Source organism: Elgaria multicarinata, chromosome 4 (genome assembly GCF_023053635.1).
Source record: "Elgaria multicarinata webbii isolate HBS135686 ecotype San Diego chromosome 4, rElgMul1.1.pri, whole genome shotgun sequence".
NCBI lineage: Eukaryota > Metazoa > Chordata > Lepidosauria > Squamata > Anguidae > Elgaria > Elgaria multicarinata.
This window is the reverse complement of record NC_086174.1, coordinates 143411219-143437105: the sequence shown is the minus strand read 5'-3', so window position 1 is coordinate 143437105 and position 25887 is coordinate 143411219. Positions and strand designations below refer to the sequence as shown.

At 42.0% G+C, this 25887-nt stretch overlaps 1 protein-coding gene across 1 annotated transcript in view; it reads right to left on the bottom strand.

Moving 5' to 3' along the window:
• SLX4IP (SLX4 interacting protein) overlaps positions 1-25887 on the bottom strand; it is a 117422-nt gene that overhangs the window by 3016 nt on the left and 88519 nt on the right. Inside the window, 2 exon segments of the mRNA XM_063125864.1 lie at positions 16563-16651; positions 20894-20971. Of these exon segments, the coding sequence (XP_062981934.1) occupies positions 16563-16651; positions 20894-20971 (167 nt within the window).

Below are 25887 nucleotides of genomic sequence, written 5' to 3'. Positions count from 1 at the left end.
GGTGGACTTGTGTTTCTCAAGCAGCAGCTATGTCACATGGCAAATCACTTTTGAAACCTATAGAATGCTGGGCCGGATCTACACTATTGCTTTAAAGCAGTTAAAGCGCTTTATAACTGTTATAAAGCGCTTTAAAACAGTAGTGTAGATCCGGCCCTGGTCTGTTTTTCACTTACTTGGGCTGTTTGTGCCTAGATTGTACCACTCCTGAGTGTAGGGGAAGGCTGGCTCACACGATTGAACATTATACCATAAATAAATAAATCCCCACACTGTGACCACATTGTTAAGCCACGGTGGTTAAGCATTTGAGGTAAACATTACAGCTTAGCGTGTCATGTGAACAGGGCCGGTGCTAGGCTTTTTTGTGCCCTAGGCAAGGTGAGCTGCTTTCACACACACCCCACCGTATCCCCGCCCCCCACCCCAGGTAGGCGGAGACAGGTTACCTGTCCCTCGGCCGAAGTCCTCCTGGCTTGGTGGGACGTTGTGGTGGGGTGGGCGGGCAGCTCCAATTCTGTCCATTCGCCACCCCCCACCCCCCCAACGTCCCAGCTTGTCTTTGGCTGGGAGCCCCCAGGCGAAACCAAGCCGGGAAGCTGGGGGAGGGCAGTTAGATGGCTCCACGTTCTGACGTCCGGCGCGTGCCGGATATCAGAACGTGGAGCCGCCCGTCCCCGCCCCCCAGTGTCCCGGGTTGGCTTCAGCTGCTGGGCAGCCGCCCAGCTGAAGCCAAGCCAGGGACGCTGGGGAGCAGGGCGGAAGGCTGGGAGGGTGACTTCCGGGGGCGCTTACCTTGGCGCTCTAGGTTGCCGCCTAACTGGCCTCTATGGAAGCACCGGTCCTGCGTGTGAACCATTCCTAACCGTGGTGGCTACATAATCATATTTCACTAACCATTTGCTGTAAAAGGATTAGTGGCCTAACCATGGCGGAGCATGTCGTCTGAACAGGCCATAAGAAACGAATATGTTAAGGAGAAGGGTTCTACCCTAGTCTTCTCCCCGCCACCAAGTTTTCAGTGTGGAGGAGCATTCAGTAATGTGAGCCCCCACTTCTGATACAGGGTTACCCCCTCAGTGAGAACTAGGCTTCTGAAAACCAAATTGCTGTTCAGTCAAAAAACAAATTCTGGTAATATAGGCTAAACTAGACAGGACACACGCGAGGCACATCTGAGTGGCTTTCCTTTTTATGACTTTAATGCAGCTGTGTGTGTGTGTGTCCCCTCTAAATTTGGTGACAACTGTGTGGAGGCTGGGGAGGTGCTTAACCCTTTCCCTCGATCCATTTTCCTGATCAAAATTGCTACCCCACCCCATGTCACCCCAGCTGCTTGACTACTTGATGAGGGAAAAGATGTTGCATCCATTTGCCTTTTCCCCTGTGCAGAGAAAAGTGCTTTGGATCAGGTAAAAAACAGCCTGCAGGAAAGGGGTTAAATATTTTTATTTATTTAAGCATTCAGCCAAAAAAGGCTCTCACGGCGGCTTACAAAAATATTTCTTGGCAGTCCCTGCCCACAGGCTTACAATATAAAAAAAAATACTTCTCTTCCAGCACTGCTCTGACCAAAATTTGAAGGTGCTCCCTCTCACTAAATTAAGAACAAAAACTCTCCACAGGTCTCCCATGTCACATTTCCCTGTCTCTTGGTGACGTAAGTGTCTTGAGCAGACCAGATCAGCCTTCCCCAATCTTGTGCTTTTCCAGATGTGTTGGACTACAACTTCCATTATCCCCAGCCAGCCAGCATGGGAAATGAGAGTACAAGCCAGAGATGATGGAAACTGCAATCCCAACACATCCGGAAAGGCACCAGTTTGAGCAAAGCTGTAATAGATGGTGTATATAATATAGATTCACCTGCTTTGACGCTAGTTGCTGTGTCACAAAACTATTCTGCTTTAAAAGATCTGCCCATAAAGAAGAGACAGAAAAGGGTTAAAGCTCTGGGGAAAAAAAGAAGGGGGGAAAAAAAGGAGAAAATGATGTATATGAGAAACACTTCTCAACATGCCCTATAAGTACAGTAGATTTTCCCCTTGGAGCCACACCCTATAAGTGCTATATTTTGAGAACTGAACAATTAGCATAAGGAATATGAGTCATCCTTTGAACAACTCTGTGGGAACCAGAGAGCCTCATGCTTTTAGGAGGGATGTAAATTGCCTGAGGCTAGAGTAACTCCACAACAGAGGAGGAAAAGGGTTGTTAGGAAGGGTGGACACTTCAGATACCCGTATGGCCACTGTAGTATTAATGAGGATACTCGCATTAACAATTTGTTAATTAAGGCACCGGGGGAGTGGGGGAGGGAAAGAGAAGAAAAAAGTAGAGCTTGTTTTGAGAAGAGTGTTGTTTATTTCCTGTGGGAATGCCAAGGCTTGTGGAAGAAAAAGAACAGATTAAATCTGTTCTCGTCCTGTTCAGAAATCCCAAATTCTTTTTAGTCAATAAGAGAAAGAAAAATATGACAGACATGAAAAGGACTGCAGAGCCAGGCATTATATGAGCAATGTTATTATGGCAGAGGAAGGCCCGGAAAAGGACAACCCAAGGGATGACGAGCAGATTCTCTACGTGGGGAAAAGTTTGTGGAGTTTAGTTATGAGAGAGGGAGACCAAAAAAAAAAAAAATGTTTCCACTTCGTTCCTACCATACTTTTTTTTGTTTTTTGTTTAAAAAAACCCTGCTACCACAGCTTTCCCCAACCTGGTGACCTTTAGATGTTTTAGACTTCAACTCCCATTTGCTTCAGCGAGTATAACCATTGACCAGTGGAGGCTGGCTCTGATGACAGTGGGGTGGCGAATCACCTTGGATAGCTCCGTTAGAGTTCTGACTGGTTTTGAAGGAAACCTGAAGTGGATTCACCACCCCACTGTCATCGGAGTCACCAGCCCCTACTGGTCAATGGTCAGAAATGCTGGGAGTTTTCGTGCAAAATATTTAGAGATCACCAGGTCAGAGAAGGCTGTGTAGCCTGTTTAAAAAAATGCATGGTATGAATGAAGTGGAAACTATTATTATTATTATTATTATTATTATTATTATTATTATTATTATTATTATTATCTCCCTTTCTCATAACACTGGAGTTCAGGGTCACTTGAAGGAATTGGCTGGCAGGATAGACAGGACAGACCACTTCTACACACAGCACATAATCAATTCATGGAACTCACTGCTGCAAGATATACCAGAGACCACTAGCTTAGATGGCTTTAAAAATGGGATTAGACACATTCGTGGAGGATAGCTCTATAAACAGCAATAAACCACAACAAGTACATGGAACTGGTTTAGAGGCAATCTTTCTCATCACAAGTTGCTGGGCAGACAGTGGAGGAGGGCCACTTTCTGCCTGCCCTTCCTGTGGGTTTCCCCAGGAGTGTCTGGCTGACCACTGTTGGAAGCAGGATGCTAGGCAGCAGACATGTGGGCTGTTCTAGCAGGGTGATTCTTCTGTTTAAAATGCCAAAAAAGCCGACCACCAAACAGTGGCATTATTCTTTGAAAAAGTGATGGGAAAGGACTAAAACATTAGGCAACATGCATTCTAAGCCTCCAGGTTTTCAGATCCTCCATCTTACCACATGGATGACGTGGGCCATCAAGAAAGAAAAGAGAGGCATTTCCAGATTGTCTTTTGATGATGCAAGAAATGTTCCACTGGATCCATAGTTCCTCAAGAAAATGCTTCACTTTTAAACATTCTCAATTTGCTTAGCACTCAAATGCTTGATATTGCTGGAAAGATGTTATTCTATTCGCAATTTGCAGGGTGCTTCCCTTAACTTGAGGTGATGCCCAGAAAGTGACTGTACAAGTGGCACGGGCACCTATTGGAAAGTGTCCATGATGTCACTGACAAGTGATGCCTCTTGCCTCCTCATGCCTGCACCTTGCTGCATTTCTAACACAAGCACACAGCCTTCAAAGAAGGGATTCACATGGGAATTAAAAATGATTAATCACACAATCTGCCTCCCACTCAGCTCTAGACATGGGATTGGTGAATCTGTTAAGCTTGATCTCATTCATGTTTTCAGTTCTCCACTGGAAGCCTCCTGTCCTGGTTCTGGGCAAGCTTTTCCTGCACAGAAATTTGTATTTTTGTGTGCATTTTTCAAATCTATGCAGTTTTGTACACATGCACCCATGGACTAAAGCATTTTGGAAATGCACACGATTTTCCTGTCACATTTTTCAAATGTGTACATGTTGCCGAATTCTGGTTTGTTTGGTCATGGTTGTTGTTGTTTTTGGCAAAATGTAAACTCAGAAATGTATGGATTTCTGACCACAAATTCCTGGGTAATTAAATGGGAACCCAACAAATTTCTCATCTGTCCCTACTCTAAACTTTGCCTGAGACTTTAGCTGGTACAGCTGAAATTAACAAGATGCATTTTCAGACCTTAAGACTAGTCAGTGTGAACACCAGCGCAAGTCTCTTCCTTTACAAACTGAACTCTCATGTATGTTTCCTCCCTCCCTCCCTCCAAATTCTTCCTCTGTATTTTAAAGTAAAGCTTGAAATCCTAATACCAATGTGCAGAAGATTTTCATAGAGGATCAAGTTTGTACTTCATTAGGCCAGAAACATTTGGGGGTTTTCAATAAGTGAATACTTGTTCTTTTTGCCCCGCTCGTGCTCTTCGCTCCTCTGATGCCATGTTTCTCGCCTGCCCAAGGGCCTCTACTTCCCTTGCTCGGCTTCGTCCATTCTCTTCTGCTGCCCCTTACGCCTGGAACGCTCTTCCAGAACATTTGAGAACTACAAGTTCAACCGCAGCTTTTAAAGCTCAACTAAAAACTTTTCTTTTTCCTAAAGCTTTTAAAACTTGATGTTGTGCAGACTTCTACTGTTACTTTCTACTGTCAGTTTTACCCTACCCTGTGCCTGCTTACCCTACCCTGTACCTGTTTGCATTCTCTTCCCCTCCTTATTGTTTTACTATGATTTTATTAGATTGTAAGCCTATGCGGCAGGGTCTTGCTATTTACTGTTTTACTCTGTACAGCACCATGTACACTGATGGTGCTATATAAATAAATAAATAAATAATAATAATAATAATAATAATTTTTGAACAAAGGATTTTGTAGGTTTTTTTGTAATGCTTCTGTAAATGTCTATCACAGGGACAAGCCTCCTCTCCTGATCAAAACAAACTTACAGTCCTAAAAACATGTTTTATAGTTACCACTAACAGCTTGTAAAGCACTATGCAGCGCATGGAACTGATTTATTCCACAACTATATTTGGGAGGGTAACAAGAAGAGGGGAAAGATGAATGGAAGGAAGGAAGGAAGGAAGGAAGGAAGGAAGGAAGGAAGGAAGGAAGGAAGGAACCCCACTGGGGCTTGGTGAACAAGCAGCAAGCATAAGGTAAGGGAAAATGAACTGGAAGCAAACTACATTGAACTGGCAGGATCTACTTGTTCAACACAATTTGCTCCCAGGTAATTTTACCTGGTACATAAAAAGCACACTATCCGTTAAGGACACCTTGCTATACTTCACCAGCTATGACTTTTAAAATGTCTGAATTTGGACAACTGGCAGGTGTTGAATATCCAAATAAGAAAATGATAGTCAGGCAATGGATGGTACCATGGGAACAAATGTTTGCTACCTTTATATAGAGTAAAACGTAAATGTCTATACAGTGTTACTGAAGTGATGCATTTTTATTTTGCCAGCACCTGTCCAGCATAGAATGCATCTTTCAAGGTGTGCAGATGTACTGAAAAACAAAAATAAAACCCCAGTTTTCACTGTTTTCTGAAATAAGCTAGTTTAATGACCAGATATGAATTTACTTGCTTTGACTTTACTAAGAAATAAAGTATAATCCTTGCCTTGTCAAAGAAAAAGAATTGGTGGCTATATGGAAACAAATGCTGCATTTATAGGCTTTGAGCTATATGAAATATACACTTTATATGATTACTCCAAGGTTAAGATGTCAATTGCGGCATGAATTACTTCTGATTGCACATGATGTCACATGACTATAGATAGTGGATTCAGAGGCAATATTTGCAGAGAATGGGAACTATTATTCACTGATAATACAAAAAGGGGCAAAGGCCGGTCTTCTTTTTTTCTTCTTTGTTGGTCCAGACAACACTCTCTTAATGAAATGCAAGGGAAATTCAAGCCATAAACTGGCATTGGAGTTTTATTTCTTTCTAGTTATTCACTTGTTGTGCTCTTATATTTTTCTAACTGTCCCCTTCATTCAGACATATTCCGACTTTCAAGCAGGTATGGATTAGGGAAAGGTTGAGAGCGAAACCTTCTTATTTCTGGTTTAGTAATTTTAAAAGCCCCTTTCGTTGTTTGGTCAAAGATGAGGGCACAGATAGACCAATACTGACCAAAGTTCTTTGCAGACATGTGAAACACAAGTGCAACATTAATGTACCAGGGCATTTGCAGGGGAGACTTGGCAGCCTTTTCCTCTACTTACTAGCAAGCTCCGAGACTAGAATATGCCCAGTTTTTTGGGGTGGGGTGGGTGGAAAATAGTAATATGGGAATCTATAAGCACTCCTTCTAATTCTCCCTTGGAAATAACTCCTACATCACCATAACCAGCAAGTTGTATACAACGACATAATGTGCAGTTCCAGCCTTAAAGTTCACTGAGAGTAGTTAAACCTTTCCTGTCTTCAGAGTGATAGGTTGTAAGTCGTGTCTGCAACTCTCTCACTGTGCCTATTTTCACAAAATCACAACATGCCTTTTACACCCACCCACTAGTTCTCACTAAAGGGATGACCCTCCTCTCCTGCTGGGAAAAACGTTACAAATATTTAAGAACTCAGGGTACATAGCTGAAAAAGTGTTTCTAGATACATCCTTATTTTACCAGGGTAAATCCAAAAATAGCAACAGAAGTGGCTTGTTGGTTTAGAGCTTCATCCCACGTACCTGTTTCCCTCGAATTATCCCCTACAACGCTAAGCTGTCACCGTTGTTGCTACCGGGCGGCTAGATCCTTTGTATACCAGGAAATGGGTTTAAGGGGGGAAATGTAAAAAAATCATAAAAAAATCAATGGATGACCCAATCTGATTCAAATTTGGTATGCTTACAGCTCTCCTTAATATCTATTACTGTGCCAATTTTGATGTCTTTATCTTTAAAGCTTACGCAGATGTAAGCATTTGTTTAATTTTTCTTCAAATCCTGTTCCTGCACCCCAGTGGCCACTCGGAAAACAACAAATGATACGCTCGAAAACTAGTAGCAAAATACAGCGAGGCTTTTGCCTTTAAAGCACAGTTAAAACAGGATGCATGGGAGTACTTCACAATAAAAGCAGAGTATAAGCTGGAAAACTTCGGAGTCCTTTGCACGCAATTCGCAGTGATTGCACAATATAACGCTGGTGTGATAAAGCCCTTAATTACTGTATGGTAACACGCAGAAGGCTCGCAGAAGGCTAGATGACTTCAACTTTAGATGACTGTTTCAATAAGTGAAACTGTATTGAACTGTAGATGACTTCAAAGGTCAATGGTACATATATTGGATCTTGCCATTTATAGGTAGATTATTGCTGCTCCAATACCAGTATCAACTAGCCTTAGGTAAGCATTGCAATCAACCTAGGAGCCCATTTTCAATCAAGACAAATCTTCTCTTTCATACTTGTATCTCAGTCATTGCTCAGGTAGCATGAGGCAGAGGTTCATTGCGGTTGCTTGCTTCCCTTAAAAACAAGATTGCTTCCCTTAAAATCGGTGCGGTTGCCAGGTTATCAGGTTGAAAATTACTGTTCAAGAGTTTAGTTTAGTTTTAATGAGTTTCAAGTAAAGGTTTAAGGCCTGTAATTTTGAAGATTATATAACTGAGGACATTTCTTTTGTAATTGATGTTTCCTTGTTTATTCATTTTGGATCATTTATTTATGTTCCATTATCGAGCCTTCTTTTCTCAGTTTTAGAACATTGTTTATATTGAATGAGGGAAAGATTTATTTTTTAAAAAAAAATTTTATGTCTTTAAGATTTTAATTATTTAAAGATCACATTGGAATCTTAAAATTATAAATAATTTGGCTATCCCTTTCCATGGTTTTGTTGACAAAAATTGTGAGAGTGTCTCAAGTTTAAGCGCTAAGCTTGCACAAATATTTCTATCATAGTTTTACACTGTTTGGATTTATAGTTCCCCCAAGGAAGAGTAACTGTTTGAAACAAGTTGGGCTTTAAATAAATAATATTCCCCCCTGCAAACCTTGAAAGTTTCCTTCCTCTCTCCATTTGGCAGAGGATCAAAGTGGCTATCACAGGGCCAAACACATGGGCTGTTCATGTGTCTTCCTTGTTCACATGTAACACGGTGGGGGAAGAGAATGTAATTATTTATAACAAAAGGAGAGCATGAGCGTTGGGAGCTGATCCCTCCTCCACCTTACCTCACCATAGTGTTTCATTCATTCATTCATTCATTCCATTCATTCATTTATATCCCGCCTTTTTTCCTCCAAGGAATCCAAGGTGGCGTACATAATCCTCCTCCTCTCCATTTTATCCTCACAACCACAACTCTGTGAGGTGGGTTGGGCTGAGAGTTTTTGACTGGCCCAACCATTGACGGGTTTCCATGGCCGAGTGGGGACTAGAACTCGGATCTCCCAACTCCCAGTCCAACACCTTAGCCACTACACCACACTGGTTCTGAGGCAAGTTTCTTCCAGTAAAAGGAAACTTTTACTCCACCACACAAGTAACCTGAACTGGGAGAAAAGTACCTGAAGTGACACATCTCACAGGGAGGTAAGGCAAGAAGGGGCTCAACTCCCTTCATCCATTCTCCCCCTTGGATGTAAAAAAATATTCTCCTCTTCCCACTTTATAGACAAACAGGACAGACCCATGATTAAACAAACATGGTGGTCCTGTCACATCTAGTTTAGCCCTGAAAGCATAGGGCTGGAGTACGTGCTAAGTTCCTCTATAAACTTAATCTTCTCCTTTCAGAGAAGAGTGGGATGAGGCACCCTTCTAGGTCGTACCCTCCAGGTGTGTTGCATAGGTGAGGCTGAAGGAAGCTGCAGTCCAATACACAGTTTGTGAAAGGCTATGATAAAGAATGAACCAGAGGAATTAAGAATATCTTCAGAATCAACCCCCACAAATCTTGTAACTTTATGCTAGATTTAATGGTATTCAACATAAGAATATAAGCCTTATTCTTTAAACCATGGATTGTTGGGCAGAAGTGATGAGTGAGCCCGCTGCCTCTGGTGTGCTCTTTACTTTCATTTTCAATTAACAATCACCCCATTCATAGGTTGTTAACATGATGTCTGAACCCGGAGACCCTGGATTATTTAGGAGCTAAACAACCTAGAGTTAACCCAACAGCAAATCGCACACCAATTCATGGGTAAAATAAGCCACAATTTGACATTATATGTGTACCAGGTCAAATGTCTCTTGAAAGTAGAACAACAGCTTGTATTATAACACCATCCAGACTGGAGATGTGATGAGGCTTTGGGTGGTCAGAAATATGTGTGAATGTACTTCTAGAATGCAGAAGCTCTATTAATGTTCTTTGTGCAAATATGTATTTAATTAACACCTTCAAAGAAAAAGAACCTGACTCATGCCTACACTTCAATGTACATTGATGGAGCTATATAAACAAACAAACATTAATCATATGAGCTGCAATGTAAGACCACTTCTAAAGAAATAAAACAACCTTGTTTTGAATGATCCTTTTTTTCTCTTTCAAGTGTGTTATTTTGGGGAAGAGATCCTGTAGGAACATGGCAAATGTTCATGAAGCTCTAATCGTTTTAGCACTTCCTATCATGTTATGCTTGACATTAAGATTACTCAATATAGTTTTATATAACGCTTTCACAGTTACAGAAGGAAGAAGAAAGATCCTTCTGGTTAGTTTGCAAATCACAGCTATACAATAATATTTCCAATATGCAACAAAAATATGTAACCAATGACTGGAAAGCAAAATAGAGATTCAAGTTTTGCAGCATGAATTGTAAAATGGTGGTAATGAAAGCAGTTGGCAGGGAAGGGGAGATAAATTATTTTAGTAAACCTAAACATACATGCTTCTAGTTTCAAGCTACACAGTTAATACTGAATCAAACACTAGAAATATGTAACACAACCTGATTTCATGGGGATTATTTTTCTCTCCTCACTATCTTGGCATCTTTGAACAACAAACAGGAACTTTGGTGCTAATTTGAGCAAAGTTAACTTTATATGGAATCTACCACTAATCCTTGTAAACTGGGTAACAAAAAGACAGGTTTCTTTTTCATGGCCCACCCTCCAAGAACTGAATCAGAACACACCATTGCATAATTACTCCTGCCTTAGGAACTGACAACCATCAATCATGGTTCCAGACAGAGAAAATGTATCATTACTTTCTCAGAAGTTACTTCCTAACCCAAGTCTGGGTGTGGTGCCCCCAAAGTGCCTTTGCTGCATTCAGGCTTCCTTGTTCTCCCAGTCTACCATCATTATTTCAACCCTGGCCCGTACAGAACAGCTTTCTTGGGAAAGCTGAAGACATTTTCAGCTTTATTTTCATACCTTGAGTGTCTCAGCTAAATTTTCGGTGTGCAATTATTTCCAAAATATTTGTCATCTTTATTTGCACATCACAATGCTATACAATATCATTTTATGCATGGTCAATTTCAACTTTTTATTTTCTCAGTATTTTAACACCTCATTTAACTTAAATTTAAACTTTGCTGTTTTAATTCCGTATTTTAACCTATATACATTTCTGCTGTGTGGTTTTATCCTGGTTGTGCTTTTTATATTGTAGTTTGTATTTGTGTTTTTAGACTGTTGGTTGTTTTATTATGCTCTTCATGGTTTTAATTTGTGAACAGCCCAGAGAGCTTCGGCTATTGGGCGGTATAAAAATGTAATAAATAAATAAATAAATAAATAAAACTTCCCCCAGATGTATTGCTATTTCAAGAGCCACATTAAGCAAAATGAAGTGGTAAAACTTTTCCTGGATTGTACCATTACAGGCTGCAAGCGAGGGAGCTGCTTATTTGAATGATTCCCAATGGTAAAACTTCCTGAACAATGAAAAATACCACATCATGAAGTCAGCTGGTCTGAATGCCCTCCCCTGCCCCTGGATACTACTTTGGAATGTGCAGAGTTTGGGCATTTATTTACGAAAGTGAGAGGAGCAGTCAAACAAGCAACACCCATACCTACCGCTGGAAGTGGTTCACTCCAAGAAAAGCTTTACTATTTGATTTTGCTGCTCTACCTCTGGTGTGAGTAGAGAAGATATCTCATAATGGAGGCTAGTGCAATGTCAGCATTGTCTAGTAGGAGTGGAAAACCTAAGATGCAGACTTCTCTGAGATATAATTTCCAGCTACCACTGAGAACAAACAGCTCTCTGTATCACACACATAGGCATGAGTTCAGCACACTATTATCTACTGCTTTCAACACAAGAATAGCAATCATCATCAAATATACCTCCATGCTGGAATGATATAAAAGCTGTGCATGAGGATGCTACCGTAAAGAACAGTGTCCTTGACATCCAAAATAAGAGAATCCTTACTGCTTGTTTCAGATAACGGGCTGCATCACAGATGTCTGCCTTGGTTTTGCCATTCATTTGTCAAACTTTCATCCAAACCTCTCGTTTTCTGGATAGAACAAACAGACTGTGGAATGGCCTGCTGGAGGAGATTTAAAGCTCTCTCAGAGTTTAAGACAGCTGTAAAGACTAGTCTGTCCTGGCAGGCCTACCAAATGAATTTTAAACCTAAGAATTTTAAGATGCTGTGATTGTTATTTTAATATTGTATTGGTTTTATATGCTCTTTTAACTAATTTTATGTATTATATTGTGTTTGGTGTTGTTCCCCACCTCGATCTAGAGGGAGAGGCGAGTACTAAATTATTATTATTATTATTGGGTTTCGCTATTCATTATGGTGCATCACGCCATAATTATTATTTCCTATATTTGATGTTGGTGCGTCAGAAATGAGACATCAGTGTAAAGAGGCCCTTCAGCCTATCCCACAGGCCAGGTTCTATAAAGACTCAAGGCTATGGCAGGACGATAGCAAGATTCGAGTTCAATTTGGTTCTCTAGCAGGGAAGAGAAAAACTCAAATACTTTTGACTATGTACCCCAGCAGGTGAAAGCAAGTTGGTCTTTACGGTCAGCATAGCCTTTGCAGATGTCATCTTGCCTAACATATGCAACAGATAGCCTCTACTATCACTGGCCAGTCAGAGTGTTTGTTTCACCAAGTATGTCCATGATGGCTATGTGAGTGTTCTGGACAGCATCCACTTATGGCACTTTTGAATTTTTAAAAATCTTTGTATATGCAAATAGATGTGCACCAGAGTGAGTGCACCAGCCAGTTGCTTGAAATACCTCGCTGGACACATATGTGCTTATGGATGAATATGTGCTGGCATGCTAACTAATGAGTTAGGCCTCATCTTGAGTATTGCATCCAGTTCTGGGCTCCACAATTCAAGAAGGACGCAGACAAGCTGGAGCATGTTCAGAGGAGGGCAACGAGGATGATCAGGGGTCTGGAACAAAGCCCAATGAAAAAAGACGGAAAGAACTGGGCAAGTTTAGCCTGGAGAAGAGACGATTGAGGGGAGACATGATAGCATTCTTCAAATTCTTAAAAGGTTGTCACACAGAGGAGGGCCAGGATCTCTTCTCAATCCTCCCAGAGTGCAGGACACGGAATAATGGGCTCAAGTTACAGGAAGCCAGATTCCGGCTGGACATCAGGAAAAACTTCCTGACTGTTAGAGCAGTACAACAATGGAACCAGTTACCTAGGGAGGTCGTAGGCTCTCCCACACTAGAGGCGTTCAAGAGGCAGCTGGACAGCCATCTAACAGGTATGCTTTAGAGTGGATTCCTGCAATGAGCAGGAGGTTGGACTCGATGCCCTTATAGGCCCCTTAAAACTCTACTATTCTATGATTATATGTCATCACTAATCTCCATTTCTCCCTGCACAATAAGACACCTCTACCTCCAGCATCCGATTGCTTCATATATATATTACATCACCCCTGTCAAACTTTCTTCCTTCTCTCTTGCATGCGCTGTATTAACTTTCTCTCAATACTCTGAGATCGACCTGGTTTCACCCACCCTGATCTTTAAATAAATGAAACAATATCCTCAATGCTATTGAGGATGGAAGGTGCCATCTACACTGAAAGGTGGCAGATCAAGATTTCTCTAAAGGAATCCTGCCAGCTTCTTGTGCGTTTATCTTTAAAAAACATGATTTTGCATTAGGATAAAATGACCACCGAAAGACGTTCAAGCAGGTTTATGTTCATGTGAGAGTGTGCGTGCATGTATTTAGTGTCAGACCGCTCCACATCACCATACAAAGTTATTTAAATCAGCAGACTGCCCAACAAGAAAATGTGTAAAAAAGGCAGATTCTCACAATCTAGAGAATTATTGAAGAGACACAAACTGAAAGCAGAAACCAGGAGGCAACCAATCCTACTACAAAACACCAAGATGTGTGAACACACATGTATCCAAGTGTACGAAAAGCCACATGTGGTTTCCCATTCCAAAGCTATGGGTAAAAAAATAGAGCCGCTCTTGTAATAGATGGAAGAATTGCATTTGCACACTGCAGCCATTAGCCATCAGGGACAGACTGGTATGAACAACAGATACAAGGCATTCAGACCTCGACCGCAGGATTAGGACACCACCTACATTCCTACTCCCTGGAAAATACCTTAGGGAGTTACCCCATACTCTGGCAGCACATGCATCTTTCAACAGAAAAATGGTCCCCTACCCCCTGCTGCCCATGAAATGCTTCTCGTGCAAAATCACAAGAGCCATTGGCGCCTTCACTCAGCTGACGCTGGTGGCTGCTATGTCAGTGGGGCGGTGAATCCGCTCTGCGTTTCAGTCAGAACCAGTCAGAAGTCTTAAAAGCTATCCAAGGTGCTGAAACCATTTTGGAAATAACTCCTTTGGAGCTCTGACTGGCTCTGACATCCAGCATGGAATCACCGCCCCATTGATGTAGGAGCCACTAGTCTCCACTGCCTCTACTGTCAAGGATCTCAGTCATGAAATGTTGATCTTCTCCCCTGTCATAAAGCTCCATCACATCCCTACCTTTGCTTCTCCGCCTGTGTTTTTGTTCCTCAGTTACTCCCTCTTTTCAAGAAGAGGAAGTACACAACGAGCGCAAAGCCCATTGAGTCCGCTGTTCTAATGGCGCTGCTTCTCCTGCACAGAGCAGGAGAGAGCAGCGATTCCAAGTTTAAAAAAACATCGGACTTAATGAGGGGGGTTTTTTGTCACGCAAAGAAGGCCAGAAGGGGTGGAAGGCGCTTGGGAAGCAGACGATGTCATGTGAGGGACCTGAGCAAACTTTGTGAGTGCCCAGTAATGAGCGTGCAATAAAATGCTTGTCGGATGTAGCTCTTAGATAACATGTTTATGGTACTAAGGAAATCAATAATTCTAGACTAGGCATTCATAAGACAACATATATCCACCATAGGCAACACTCACACAAACAAGAAGAGAATTTTGCCTATGAAATACAAAGCTGCCTTATAGTAAATCAGAACACTGGAAATAATCCAAGCCAGTCTTCTGTTGGCAATAGCTTTTCAAGGTTCCAGGCAAAGGCCTTTCCCAGCCCTGCTACTGAAGACCTTTTTAAGTAGAGATGACAAGGGCTGACCGTAGGCCACTCAATGACAGCCCGCCCCCTGCGTGCTTTAGAGCAGGAGTTCTCAAACATTTTCTGAACACTGCGTTAAACGATCCCCACGCATGAACACCTGAGCTTTTTGAAAGGAGACAAGAAGGTTGTTGCGCTGTGCAAAAACAACAAATGAGACAAAGTTTTCACGAGAAGAGCAGGAACAGAGGAGACTGTGTTGGAAGGGTTTGGTCAACAGGGATATTAAAAACGCAGCAAGGACGGAAATGCGATCGATGGATTGCATGGTGTAAAACAAGGGCAGGAAGAGGAACCTTGGGACATGGGAAAACAGAAGAAAACTTGTGAAAATAGGGAAGGAATAAAAAGAACAGGAATCAGGTAAGGGGATACAACGTCAGAGCTATAAGGCTCATGAAGAGCATAAACCCAGACAAGAGGGAACAAGGAGAGAGGGGACAACTTCCATGCCCTTTCCTCAGCCACAGCCTTCCACAGTCTCTAAGGTGGAGGCAAGACAACCCCCTCAAGTTCCTCCACAATGCAGGCTTTATTGAGGAGTGCAAGGTATTCACATAGCCCAAATGATATTAGGCAGTATGAGTCGAAGGTATTAGAAGACAGGAAGGCTTTTATTTGACCAGAGCTAGGATCGTACAAAATGAAGCCAAGTCATAGGAACTACAGGGTAGCTCTTAGTGCATGCCCAAATGCTCTTTCAGCATTAACAATCACCACAGCGCCACTGTACCGGTCATTTGGGGCTCACTGTTTCCCTGAGCAGTCCACGTTGATGCAGTCCACTCTGCCACCCCCATGAAGGAAGTGTGGGAATGGCGGAAAAGGTATCTGTGCAAAACTGCTCCCTGAATGTAACACTTCTTCCAATGGTAGGAAGTGGCAGAACCTGTACACCCTTCAATTTAGGCAATCTAAACTTCCAAAAGTAGTGATCCATTTAGATTTGGAAATTATGATTGTTTTATAGAATTCCCAGGAGAACCAGATAAATAAATAAATCGTTCCCCCACCCCTAACGCTCATACTAAATGTTTTGATATTATAGCATGTTTATTTTTTTTTTTTAAAAAATGTATACTTCTATCTGTTTTAACTGTACATGTTTTAATTTGTAGTATTGGGGAAAAGGCAGAATAACAACAACAACAACAACAACATTACATTGGCTTGTAATGTTGAATTTTAGCAAAACCACTCAACAAAACTACTCCAGAAGTGCCTTTCATTGCTGTGCCTGGCTTGACTGCTAGGAGAACCAAGTGGCAAAGTTCATTGCCCAAGTCAATAGAAGAGACTGTGGTTAGTGTATAGGCTAGAGAGCTTGGTGTTAGCCAGCGGTGGGATGGCCACAGCCTAGCACACAAGCATGTCCAATCCTAACAAATCTAGTAAAACCAGCATTAAAAAACACACACAACAGAAAAAGAGATCTCCCTGCCAAAACTTGCATTTTACATTAGCTGATATAATTCAGTTTCGAAAATAAGGGTGTAAGGTCCCCTTGTTCTGCACCTCAAGGAACAATCAGATTTACACGAGTGGTCAGGTTCCCAGAAGCTCTCATCATCTTCTCTGCCTGGGTGTGTGTAGCTTGTGAATTCAAAGAACATTTTTTGCCTCCAAGTTTTAAACATCTTGGCCCAAGTATTTATGTAACATTTTCCATCCCAAGCACATGCCAAGAATCTATGAATGGCAAAGGCCTATATAAAGCCACCCACGTTTCTAACCAGTGCACAGTGAAATATGGTATTTGTTAATACTGTTTCATACATACCGGTGCCACACTTTCACTGACCCGAGGAGATGGACTGGACTCAAGTCTTGTGACACAAATTACAAACCGTTCCGGAAACACACGCAACTCTGTGTAAAATAAGAACGTGGAGAGACATGTGTATCTTTGGATGTATTTCTTTTCCCCATGATGACAAGTTTAGAGGCACTCTCTAGACTGCCTGATTACGTTTTCAAGCATCCTACATTTTGTTTTTTCAGTGTACATCCACACTTCCTTCTTCATTCACTCCTCCTTTGATAGGCAAGAGCACTCTGCCTGCACAAGCCCTAACAAACTATGCTGAAGTCAAGAGCTGGAACTGACAAAACCGGAAGGGGTTTGCCACACACAAAAGCATAAGGCAAAACAAACCCACTTTCCTAGAGTGTAGGAAGCCACTAGACTAGAAATCGTCTCAAGGAAACTCTGCAGAACTGTCTTTATATATGCCTGATCATTTTTTTAATCCGTATTGTAAAACATGCCATTAAAACTGGACTCTAAGGGCCAAACTAGACGTGATGTTAATTTTATGAATGCAGTTAATGTGGTCGTTTTTGTAATTATTATTTATTTACTTGACACATTTATATTCCACCTTTGGCTCCAAGGAGTCAAAGGTGGCATACATGATCCTCCTTCTCCACTCCATTTTATCACAACAGTGGGACAATGGTCTTGCACAGATTCATGGGGTGGAGGAGAGAGGGGGAAATTCTGAGCCGAGGGATTTGATTTGAGGACTAGAAACCCAAGAGTTCACAGTCTTTGCACACAAAAATCCATCCATTATCCCAAGTGTTCTTCATTGAGCTGCAGCATTTGGGAAGAAGTCATTCTGATGCTGCTATTATTAAATAATGGGGAGTCAGGCATTCTTGCTGATCTGCCGTAAATCACTCAGAGATCTATCAGTAGATACATATCTACCTTCTGTCCACCCCTTCTTTAAAAAAACAAAAAACAAAGATAGAAGTAGACGGATGTATTTAAACATTAAGCACTTCTATGAAAAGCAAAGTTTACCTATCTAGTAGATAGAACAAATTTTCTAAAAGATTTTAAAATTCAGTTAAAGATGAACGTGACATGAGTATGTTTTCAGCCTAAATCTTGTGCTTTGTTATTTCTGGCAGAATAAGACTTGATATCACATCCTCCTAGAGCTCCGTGGCTTGGGAAAACATGAGAAGAGATCAGATCGAATGACATCACCTAGACACAGCTTGACAGAGGCAGGCTGAACGAAAGCAAGTTTCTTGCATGTGCTTGTACCCTTTGACAATAGGCCTGACTCACAGGGCAACATCTCCTGATTCACAATCCAGAGATAAAATGCTGAGCCTCCTCCTTGTAGAAATGTGGTATGGCCCAGCCAATTACTCTGACCACAGTTTAAAATAAACATTAACAAAATTAACGAGTTGGGGAATATGATTCAGCAAAACAACTCTCGTAACATGAATACTTGTCCAAATCCAAGGCAGGTTGGCCTGGCAAATGGAAGCACATATGCTTCTGGGTGTGGACTGCCCCCTCTGAATCAGTTCCTCAGTACACAACAGGGTGCTACAGAGGTGCAACCAATAATGCTTCTAGCACTGGGAATATGTTGTGACTCCGATCTAGAAATTCCTGCACAAAAGAGTGGGTTGCGCACTTGCTGCTATCAATCAATCAATCAATCAATCAAATTTATTATGGTCACAGACCAGCAGATTAAAAGTAGCTAGAAATACAGTAATTATAAAAGCAAGATACAGTAATTATAAAAGAAAGCCAAATTAAGAACAGGGAGAGGTTAAACTGACAGGTTAAAATAACTAACTATAATTAAAACTATCATGAAAGCAATCCAGTCGAAGACAGGGGAACAAGAGTCATGTATCTGAAACACAAGATGTCATAAACGTAATAGTAATGGTACCTCTATAAAGGTTTACTATCCTTGATTTATCATAATTTTTCTGATAGCAGATGCACAGAATCGTGCTATGTTTTGTGTAATCAGGGGGTTCCGATCTGATAGCACTTGCTGTTATTCATGGGAATCTTCCCCGTTCCAAAATAAATTGACACATTTATTTGTTTAGAAGGTTTCTGTCCCACCATTGGATTAGCTGGTCCTCAAGATGTCTTACAGGAGATTCTAATATACACACACCACTATGCAAGAATCAGTAGCCAGCAGCCCCAAGTCTCCTGACAGATCGATGGCCCCAGAGTATGCTTTCCCCTTCAGCTCTGCACTCTTAGGACAACTGAAAATTGGAGCTGAGCGTTCCCTCTGTCAGAGAAGGGAGAAGCAAGCTCCCTGCAGCTGCTCCATCTTTGGCAATTTATTTATTTATTTATTACATTTATATACCGCCCCATAGCTGAAGCTCTCTGGGCGGTTTACAAAAGTTAAAAAGAGTGAACATTAAAAAGAAATATACAGAAATTTAAAACCATCAAAAGCATAAAAACAGCAATATCCATTTAAAACAACTATTCTGGGGTCAGTTAAAAACAACAACAACATATGTTGTTAACTGCCTGAGAGAAAAAAATCTTAACCTGGTGCTGAAAAGATAATAATATTGGCGCCAGGCAAGCCTTGTTGGGGAGATCATTCCATAATTGGGGGACCACCACTGAAAAGGCCCTCTCCCTTGTTGCCATCCTCTGAGCTTCCCTCAGAGTAGGCACTCAGAGGAGGACCTTAGATGTTGAGCGTAGTGAATGGGTAGGTTCATGTCAGGAGAGGCGTTCCGTCAGGTATTGTGGTCTCAAGCCATGTAAGGCTTTATAGGTTAAAACCAGAACCTTGAATTGGGCTTGGAAACGTATAGGCAGCCAATGCAAGCGGGACAGAATCGGTCTTATGTGTTTGAACCTTCTAGTTCTGGTTATCAATCTGGCTGCTGCATTTTGCACAAGCTGCAGCTTCCTGGATGCCGGCCAGGCTCTTGCCATGGACGCTCTTCCTGGGAGGCAGGAGGATGCAACATTCCAGAGGCCCGAGTTCTCTTGATCTGCTGCTCTGCAGTCCCAGGGCCAACTGGGCACTAGGTAGCAGTACCACCCACCTGTTTGCAAGGGGGGGGATTGCCTCTACATAGCTATCACCACCGCAAAAGACATCACTAGTCACATGATCAAGCAGGGGAACAGTGAGGGAGAGATCCTTCTGCACCACATATTTTCTGTTCGTCCATTGGAGCAGGGTCATTATGAAAAGAAAGGGGCCATAGTAGAGCACAGTGCAGAAGGTCTAGGTTCAATCCCAGGCATCACAAGGTGGGGCTGGAAAAACTCCTGCCCGAAACCCTGGAGAACCATTGCCAGTTCATGTCGACAGTACAGGGCTGGTAGTATTATTATTATTATTATTATTATTATTATTATTATTATTATTATTATTATTATTATTTTATATAGTATAAGGTATATCACTTGGTATAAGGCAGCTTCCTATGAACTTCTGCCTTCACCCATTACCTCCAAAATGCAAAACCAAACAAAGATAGCTTACCACTGTTTTGCTGTCCCCCAATACATCGCAGATTGACCCCTCTTCTGACAAAGTAGGCTGTAACGTGAAAGTCACTGGCTGCAACATAAAAGCAGGACATGTTATGTAAACCTTGCTACTTCAACACAAGTACCACAGGATTATCTTGGGGCCAGGTTATATGAAGAAATGCCTCCTCCCATATGTACCTGCACAGAGCCTAAGATCATCTTCAGGGGTCCTTCTCCGTGAGCCCCTGCCAAAGGAAGTGAGGCAGGTGGCTACCAGGAGGAGGGCCTTCTCTGCTGTGGCACCCTGGCTGTGAAAAGAGCTCCCTAGAGTGGTTCATCTGGAACTGGGCACTAGGTAGCAGTACCACCCACCTGTTTGCAAGGGGGGGGATTGCCTCTACATAGCTATCACCACCGCAAAAGACATCACTAGTCACATGATCAAGCAGGGGAACAGTGAGGGAGAGATCCTTCTGCACCACATATTTTCTGTTCGTCCATTGGAGCAGGGTCATTATGAAAAGAAAGGGGCCATAGTAGAGCACAGTGCAGAAGGTCTAGGTTCAATCCCAGGCATCACAAGGTGGGGCTGGAAAAACTCCTGCCCGAAACCCTGGAGAACCATTGCCAGTTCATGTCGACAGTACAGGGCTGGTAGTATTATTATTATTATTATTATTATTATTATTATTATTATTATTATTATTATTATTATTATTTTATATAGTATAAGGTATATCACTTGGTATAAGGCAGCTTCCTATGAACTTCTGCCTTCACCCATTACCTCCAAAATGCAAAACCAAACAAAGATAGCTTACCACTGTTTTGCTGTCCCCCAATACATCGCAGATTGACCCCTCTTCTGACAAAGTAGGCTGTAACGTGAAAGTCACTGGCTGCAACATAAAAGCAGGACATGTTATGTAAACCTTGCTACTTCAACACAAGTACCACAGGATTATCTTGGGGCCAGGTTATATGAAGAAATGCCTCCTCCCATATGTACCTGCACAGAGCCTAAGATCATCTTCAGGGGTCCTTCTCCGTGAGCCCCTGCCAAAGGAAGTGAGGCAGGTGGCTACCAGGAGGAGGGCCTTCTCTGCTGTGGCACCCTGGCTGTGAAAAGAGCTCCCTAGAGTGGTTCATCTGGAACCTATCTTATACTCTTTTCGGTGCCAGGTGAAGACCTTTTTATTTTCCCAGTATTTCAATACTTCACCTAGTCTTTTAACTCTGCTGTTTTAAATGTGTATTTTAAATCTGTATAACTCTCTACATTGCTGCTTGGTTTTATTCTGCTTGTGCTTCTTTTTTATATTGTGGTTTGTTTTATACCTTGAATTGTAGTAGATGATTTAAATTTTTGTGAACAGCCCAGAGAGCTTCAACTATTGGGCGGTACAGAAATGCAGTAAATAAAGACGTTATCAAGATATGTATTTGAACGAAAAACCAAAAATCTAGGCATTTAAAATGCACCAAGTAGATAAAACACACATATGCACACCACACAGGCGAAAACTCTGTGCCCAACCTAGCCATCAAAGCCAGCTTGAATTAAAAACAAAACAAAACAGGAGACGACTGTAAATTAATTCACTATCATTTCCCAAGGAACAGACTACACCTTACTAAGGCATTGGGAAAAGGAGGGGGATTAATAATGCTCTTTCTTCCTTTTCATATAATTCTACAATTGGTCCAATGAAACGGGAGTGCTGGAAATTTAAGACAGATAAATGAAGTACTTCTTCACACAGCAGAGTTAAATGATGGAATTTGCTGCCGCACAGTGGAGTGATGGCCACCAACTTGGGTTTAAAAGGGGATCAGATAAATTCATGGAGGATAAAGTGATCAATGGCTATTAGTCCTTATGGCTACATGCCTTCATGCACCAGTTACTGAGGAACATGACCAGGAGGGTGCTGTTGCACTTATGTCCTGCTTGTGGGCTTCTCATAGCCATCTGGTTGGCCATTTTAGGAAAGAATCCTTGACTAGAGAAGCCTTTGGTCAGACCCAGCATGGCTCTCCTTATGTTCCATCATTCATTTAAAACTCTTGAGTGGTTTACATATAAATATTATTTTTTTTAAAACCCACTATTTAAAATATTAAAAACAATTTCAACTACAATAACAGTTGTATTTTTCAACTGTGAATTCAGCGTTTTTAGAACCTCCTTCCATCTTGGCATTATCTATCTCATTTCAGCCACCTTTGCGATCAGTTGGCACAAGTTTGCAGATCCCTACCTCTAGGAGGGTTTAAAAATAAAACACAGAGATCCAGTTATTAAAAGTTTCCATAAAGCATAAGCTCCTCAGCTTGAGAGGGAAACGTATGACCTGCATTGTATAAAAATAAAAGTTTCCTCTGGGAGTTGGAGCTCGTTCAAATGATACAAATTTCACTTGGAAAAGTGCCCCTGAGATGACAGGCCACAGACAAAGGCCTTCAACACTCAGTTCACACCCTTGTGGTTAGAGATTAGAAAACTAGACAGTGGCTGAACAATGGCCTCACCCTCCATCTTCTGTGTGCTTCATGCTTTAACTGGAAAGACCCTCAATGCAAACCGACAAGGGCAGACGTTTCAATACAGATGTTTTCGACCTGTATCAGCACCTGCCAGCATGGCCAATAGTCAGAAATGCGGGGGGTCACAGTTCAACACATATGGAGATGCTGCGTTGGGGAAGAGGAGGACCAACCAATTGACTGTGGCTCAAGCACTGTGGCCTTGATATATTTGACCAAGCAGGCTCCAGCCTGCCACGAATGTGTGTGCCACATGGGGCGTCTGAGTCTTTAAGGCACCCCAAGACTCTATACAATACAAGGTTGCATTTTGAGAGTCAAACAATGGCCATACACAGAGCAGCTATGGGGGGAGGTGGAGGAGCAGCAATCACTGCAATTTCATACTGGAAGGGAGACAGTTTGTGTATCATTTAAAACTACGCTGATGGTTCACAATTATGACATTCAGGCTGAAAGAGAGAGGCCTCCAGTAGCAACTCGTAAAAATAATTAAATTAGCAAGATCCTTTTTTAAAAAAATAAATACAATGTAACAGAAACCATAATGCGATGGGTTAAGCGCCACGTTGTAAGTGGTGGTAATTTACCGTAAATTAAGTAGTTTGAAGGAAACAGTAATTTAACCTGGTGTACCTTTATAGTCCTGGGGCTCAGAGCAGCCTTTCCCAACTTGACACCCTCAAGATATATTTGACCTCAATTCCCATCATCCCCAGCCAATGGCCATGCTGGCTGAGAGTGATGGGAGTTGCAGTGCCACACATCTGGAAGGCATGAAGCTGGAAAAGGCTGCCTCAGAGGAAGTATCATGTCAGCTTTCCCTGTTAAGCTACCCAGCAACACGTGTTTACCAAAAAAACAACAATTAAGTTGACTTGAGCATCTATAAGGCATCCAGTAAGAGTCTGTGGTGCAGCGTATAACAGTAGAAAGCTGTCTCCCACGGCTATTAAAGACCATTCACCTGGGAGCCTGGGAAAATGCCTCTGAGCTGCTGAGTTATCTAGAGTAGCCTGGCAGGTGTTCCCTTCCCAGCAAAATCTGGCACCTGAACAGCTCTGTTACTGAATCGAGCAGTCTTCTCCAAAACCACAAGACAGGCCTAAGTGATCTCAAAATGTTGTTGTACCTGACACTCCTGCTCCTTTCTAAAACATGTATTTTTCCTCCTCACAACCCAGCTATTTTAGATCTCAAATACCATGTTCTTTGCTTCTCAATTATGATTTGAAAATGCTGTTTTTCTATGCTGCAAAGACCTGAAAATCTCTCAGTGTTGGAAAAGTAGATAACATTGAAAGCAACTTTTTTAAAAAAATGAGAAGCACAGTGAAAGAAGTAAAACCTGACTGTCAATTCTGGCTAATTTCTTTTAAGCATAAAATGTATTAGCCCACACAGGCACATAAATATTTACCACTACTAGAATATAGCACTCTATATTTTCAGTGCTTTTAATTACAACTAATCCCTTAATTATCTTTCTTCACTCAATATTTCAACACCATGCTTGGAGCTACGGAAAAGTGCTTTCATTTGAATTCTATGTGCGGGTCCTTGTAAAAATTTCAGAAGATGTCAAACACTCAAGAAATCTCATGTAGAATTGTGTCACAGACCCTGTTCAGAAGACACCTTAAACCATAGCTTTAACCATGGTGAATAAGGCAAAAGGCCTCATCATAGTTAAAGCCATGGTTTAGGTATCTTCTAAACAGGACCACAGAGAGAAGAAAGCATGTGATGTGAGCAAGTCCAAGTCCATCAAGAACAGCTTCATGCATTGCACATTAAAAGGTGCTGCAGGGCTAATCCAGTCTTTCCCAACCTGGTGCCCTCCAGATGTTTTGAACTTCAACTCCCATCACCCTCAGCCAGCATGGCTAATCGTCAAGAACTCTGGGAGTTGTAATTCAAAACGTATGGTGGCACCAGATTGGGAGCAGCTGAATTAGACCAATTATTGAACCAACCTCATCAGATGACTTCTCCTCCATGTTCCTCCCACATACATGTTGTCAATACTTTTAAACTGGAAACATAGTGGGATGGACCAGGCTAACCTGAAACTTTTGAACTGAAAAAGATTTAGGAAGTTCTGCAGGGACTATCAATGGACTCAAAGAAGCATTAGGTTAGCCTGGGCTCCTTCCATCCCTGGGGCTACTTGAATACTGGAAGAAAAAAAACCCAGGACAAGGAGTTCATGTCAACAGCTCCTGAAGAGACCACCAATGCCCTGTCAACTCTCTTTCTTTGAAGTGGTATAGTCCAGACACAGGTTTACCATCTAATCTGCTATTTGTGAGAACTAAAGTCTGGACATAAAAGTGAACAGACTTGTTAACCCAGTTTTAAAGACCTTAAGATGGTAATCAGACATTCAAATTTGCCCCACCCCTTGCAGGGTGAAATGTGGTATTCAAACAGCTTTGGGGCCAAAAGGCCAACTAAGAAGGAGAGGGCATCCTCCCTCAAAAGGCCAGCTCCCCTGCCCACCTCCCCTCATCGCAGGATCCTGCACCATAGGATTAACCAGTCACTGGTCAGGGCTACCTTCAGGATTTTCACTGACTCTACATTGCAAGGAATATTGAGGGATGAGTCATTGTCCTTTAGCTTAGGTTGATGGCCACAGTTGGAAGGTTCAGTGTGGGCTATGGGGGCATTGAGGACAAAAGAGGCTAGTGATCATCCTGCTTGATTGGGAAGGGATGCTTGCCCAACTGCCTCTCACAGCTGCCTGTTCAAGAGGAGTTGGGAAGGGAGCTACCTTAAAGCTTTGGCAGCCTGCTTCCAACTAAGGCTGTCCAGCTGGGTTGAGCAAAAGTCCTTATGTGTCCCTGGCATAAGAAAAGCGTAGATCAGCTCCTAGGGTGATCTCATTCATATTAAGGTAGAGAGGCAGGACGGTCAACACTACTGAGTTTTAGAGCTCTGCTTTGGGAATATTTTACTCATCATAGATCTCAGTCAATTTTCAATAAAATCGTGGCCGTTTATTACCTCCGTATCCCATGTCTTCATTCCAGTGTAGGACCAGGGTAGGTGCCTGGAATTTTTCCAGCCTGAACTATAAAGATCAAAACCCACTGCTTGCTGAGAAATAATTCAAAAAGATGTGGCTTTATATTTTGCAAACAAATGGGACAGAGGTGGAATAGGGTTTCATCTACTTCTAGAAAATGCGTATGAATCTATGATGAAACCTTATTCCACCTGTGTCCAATTTGTTTGCAGTTAAATCTTGCTCACGGAAAATGGA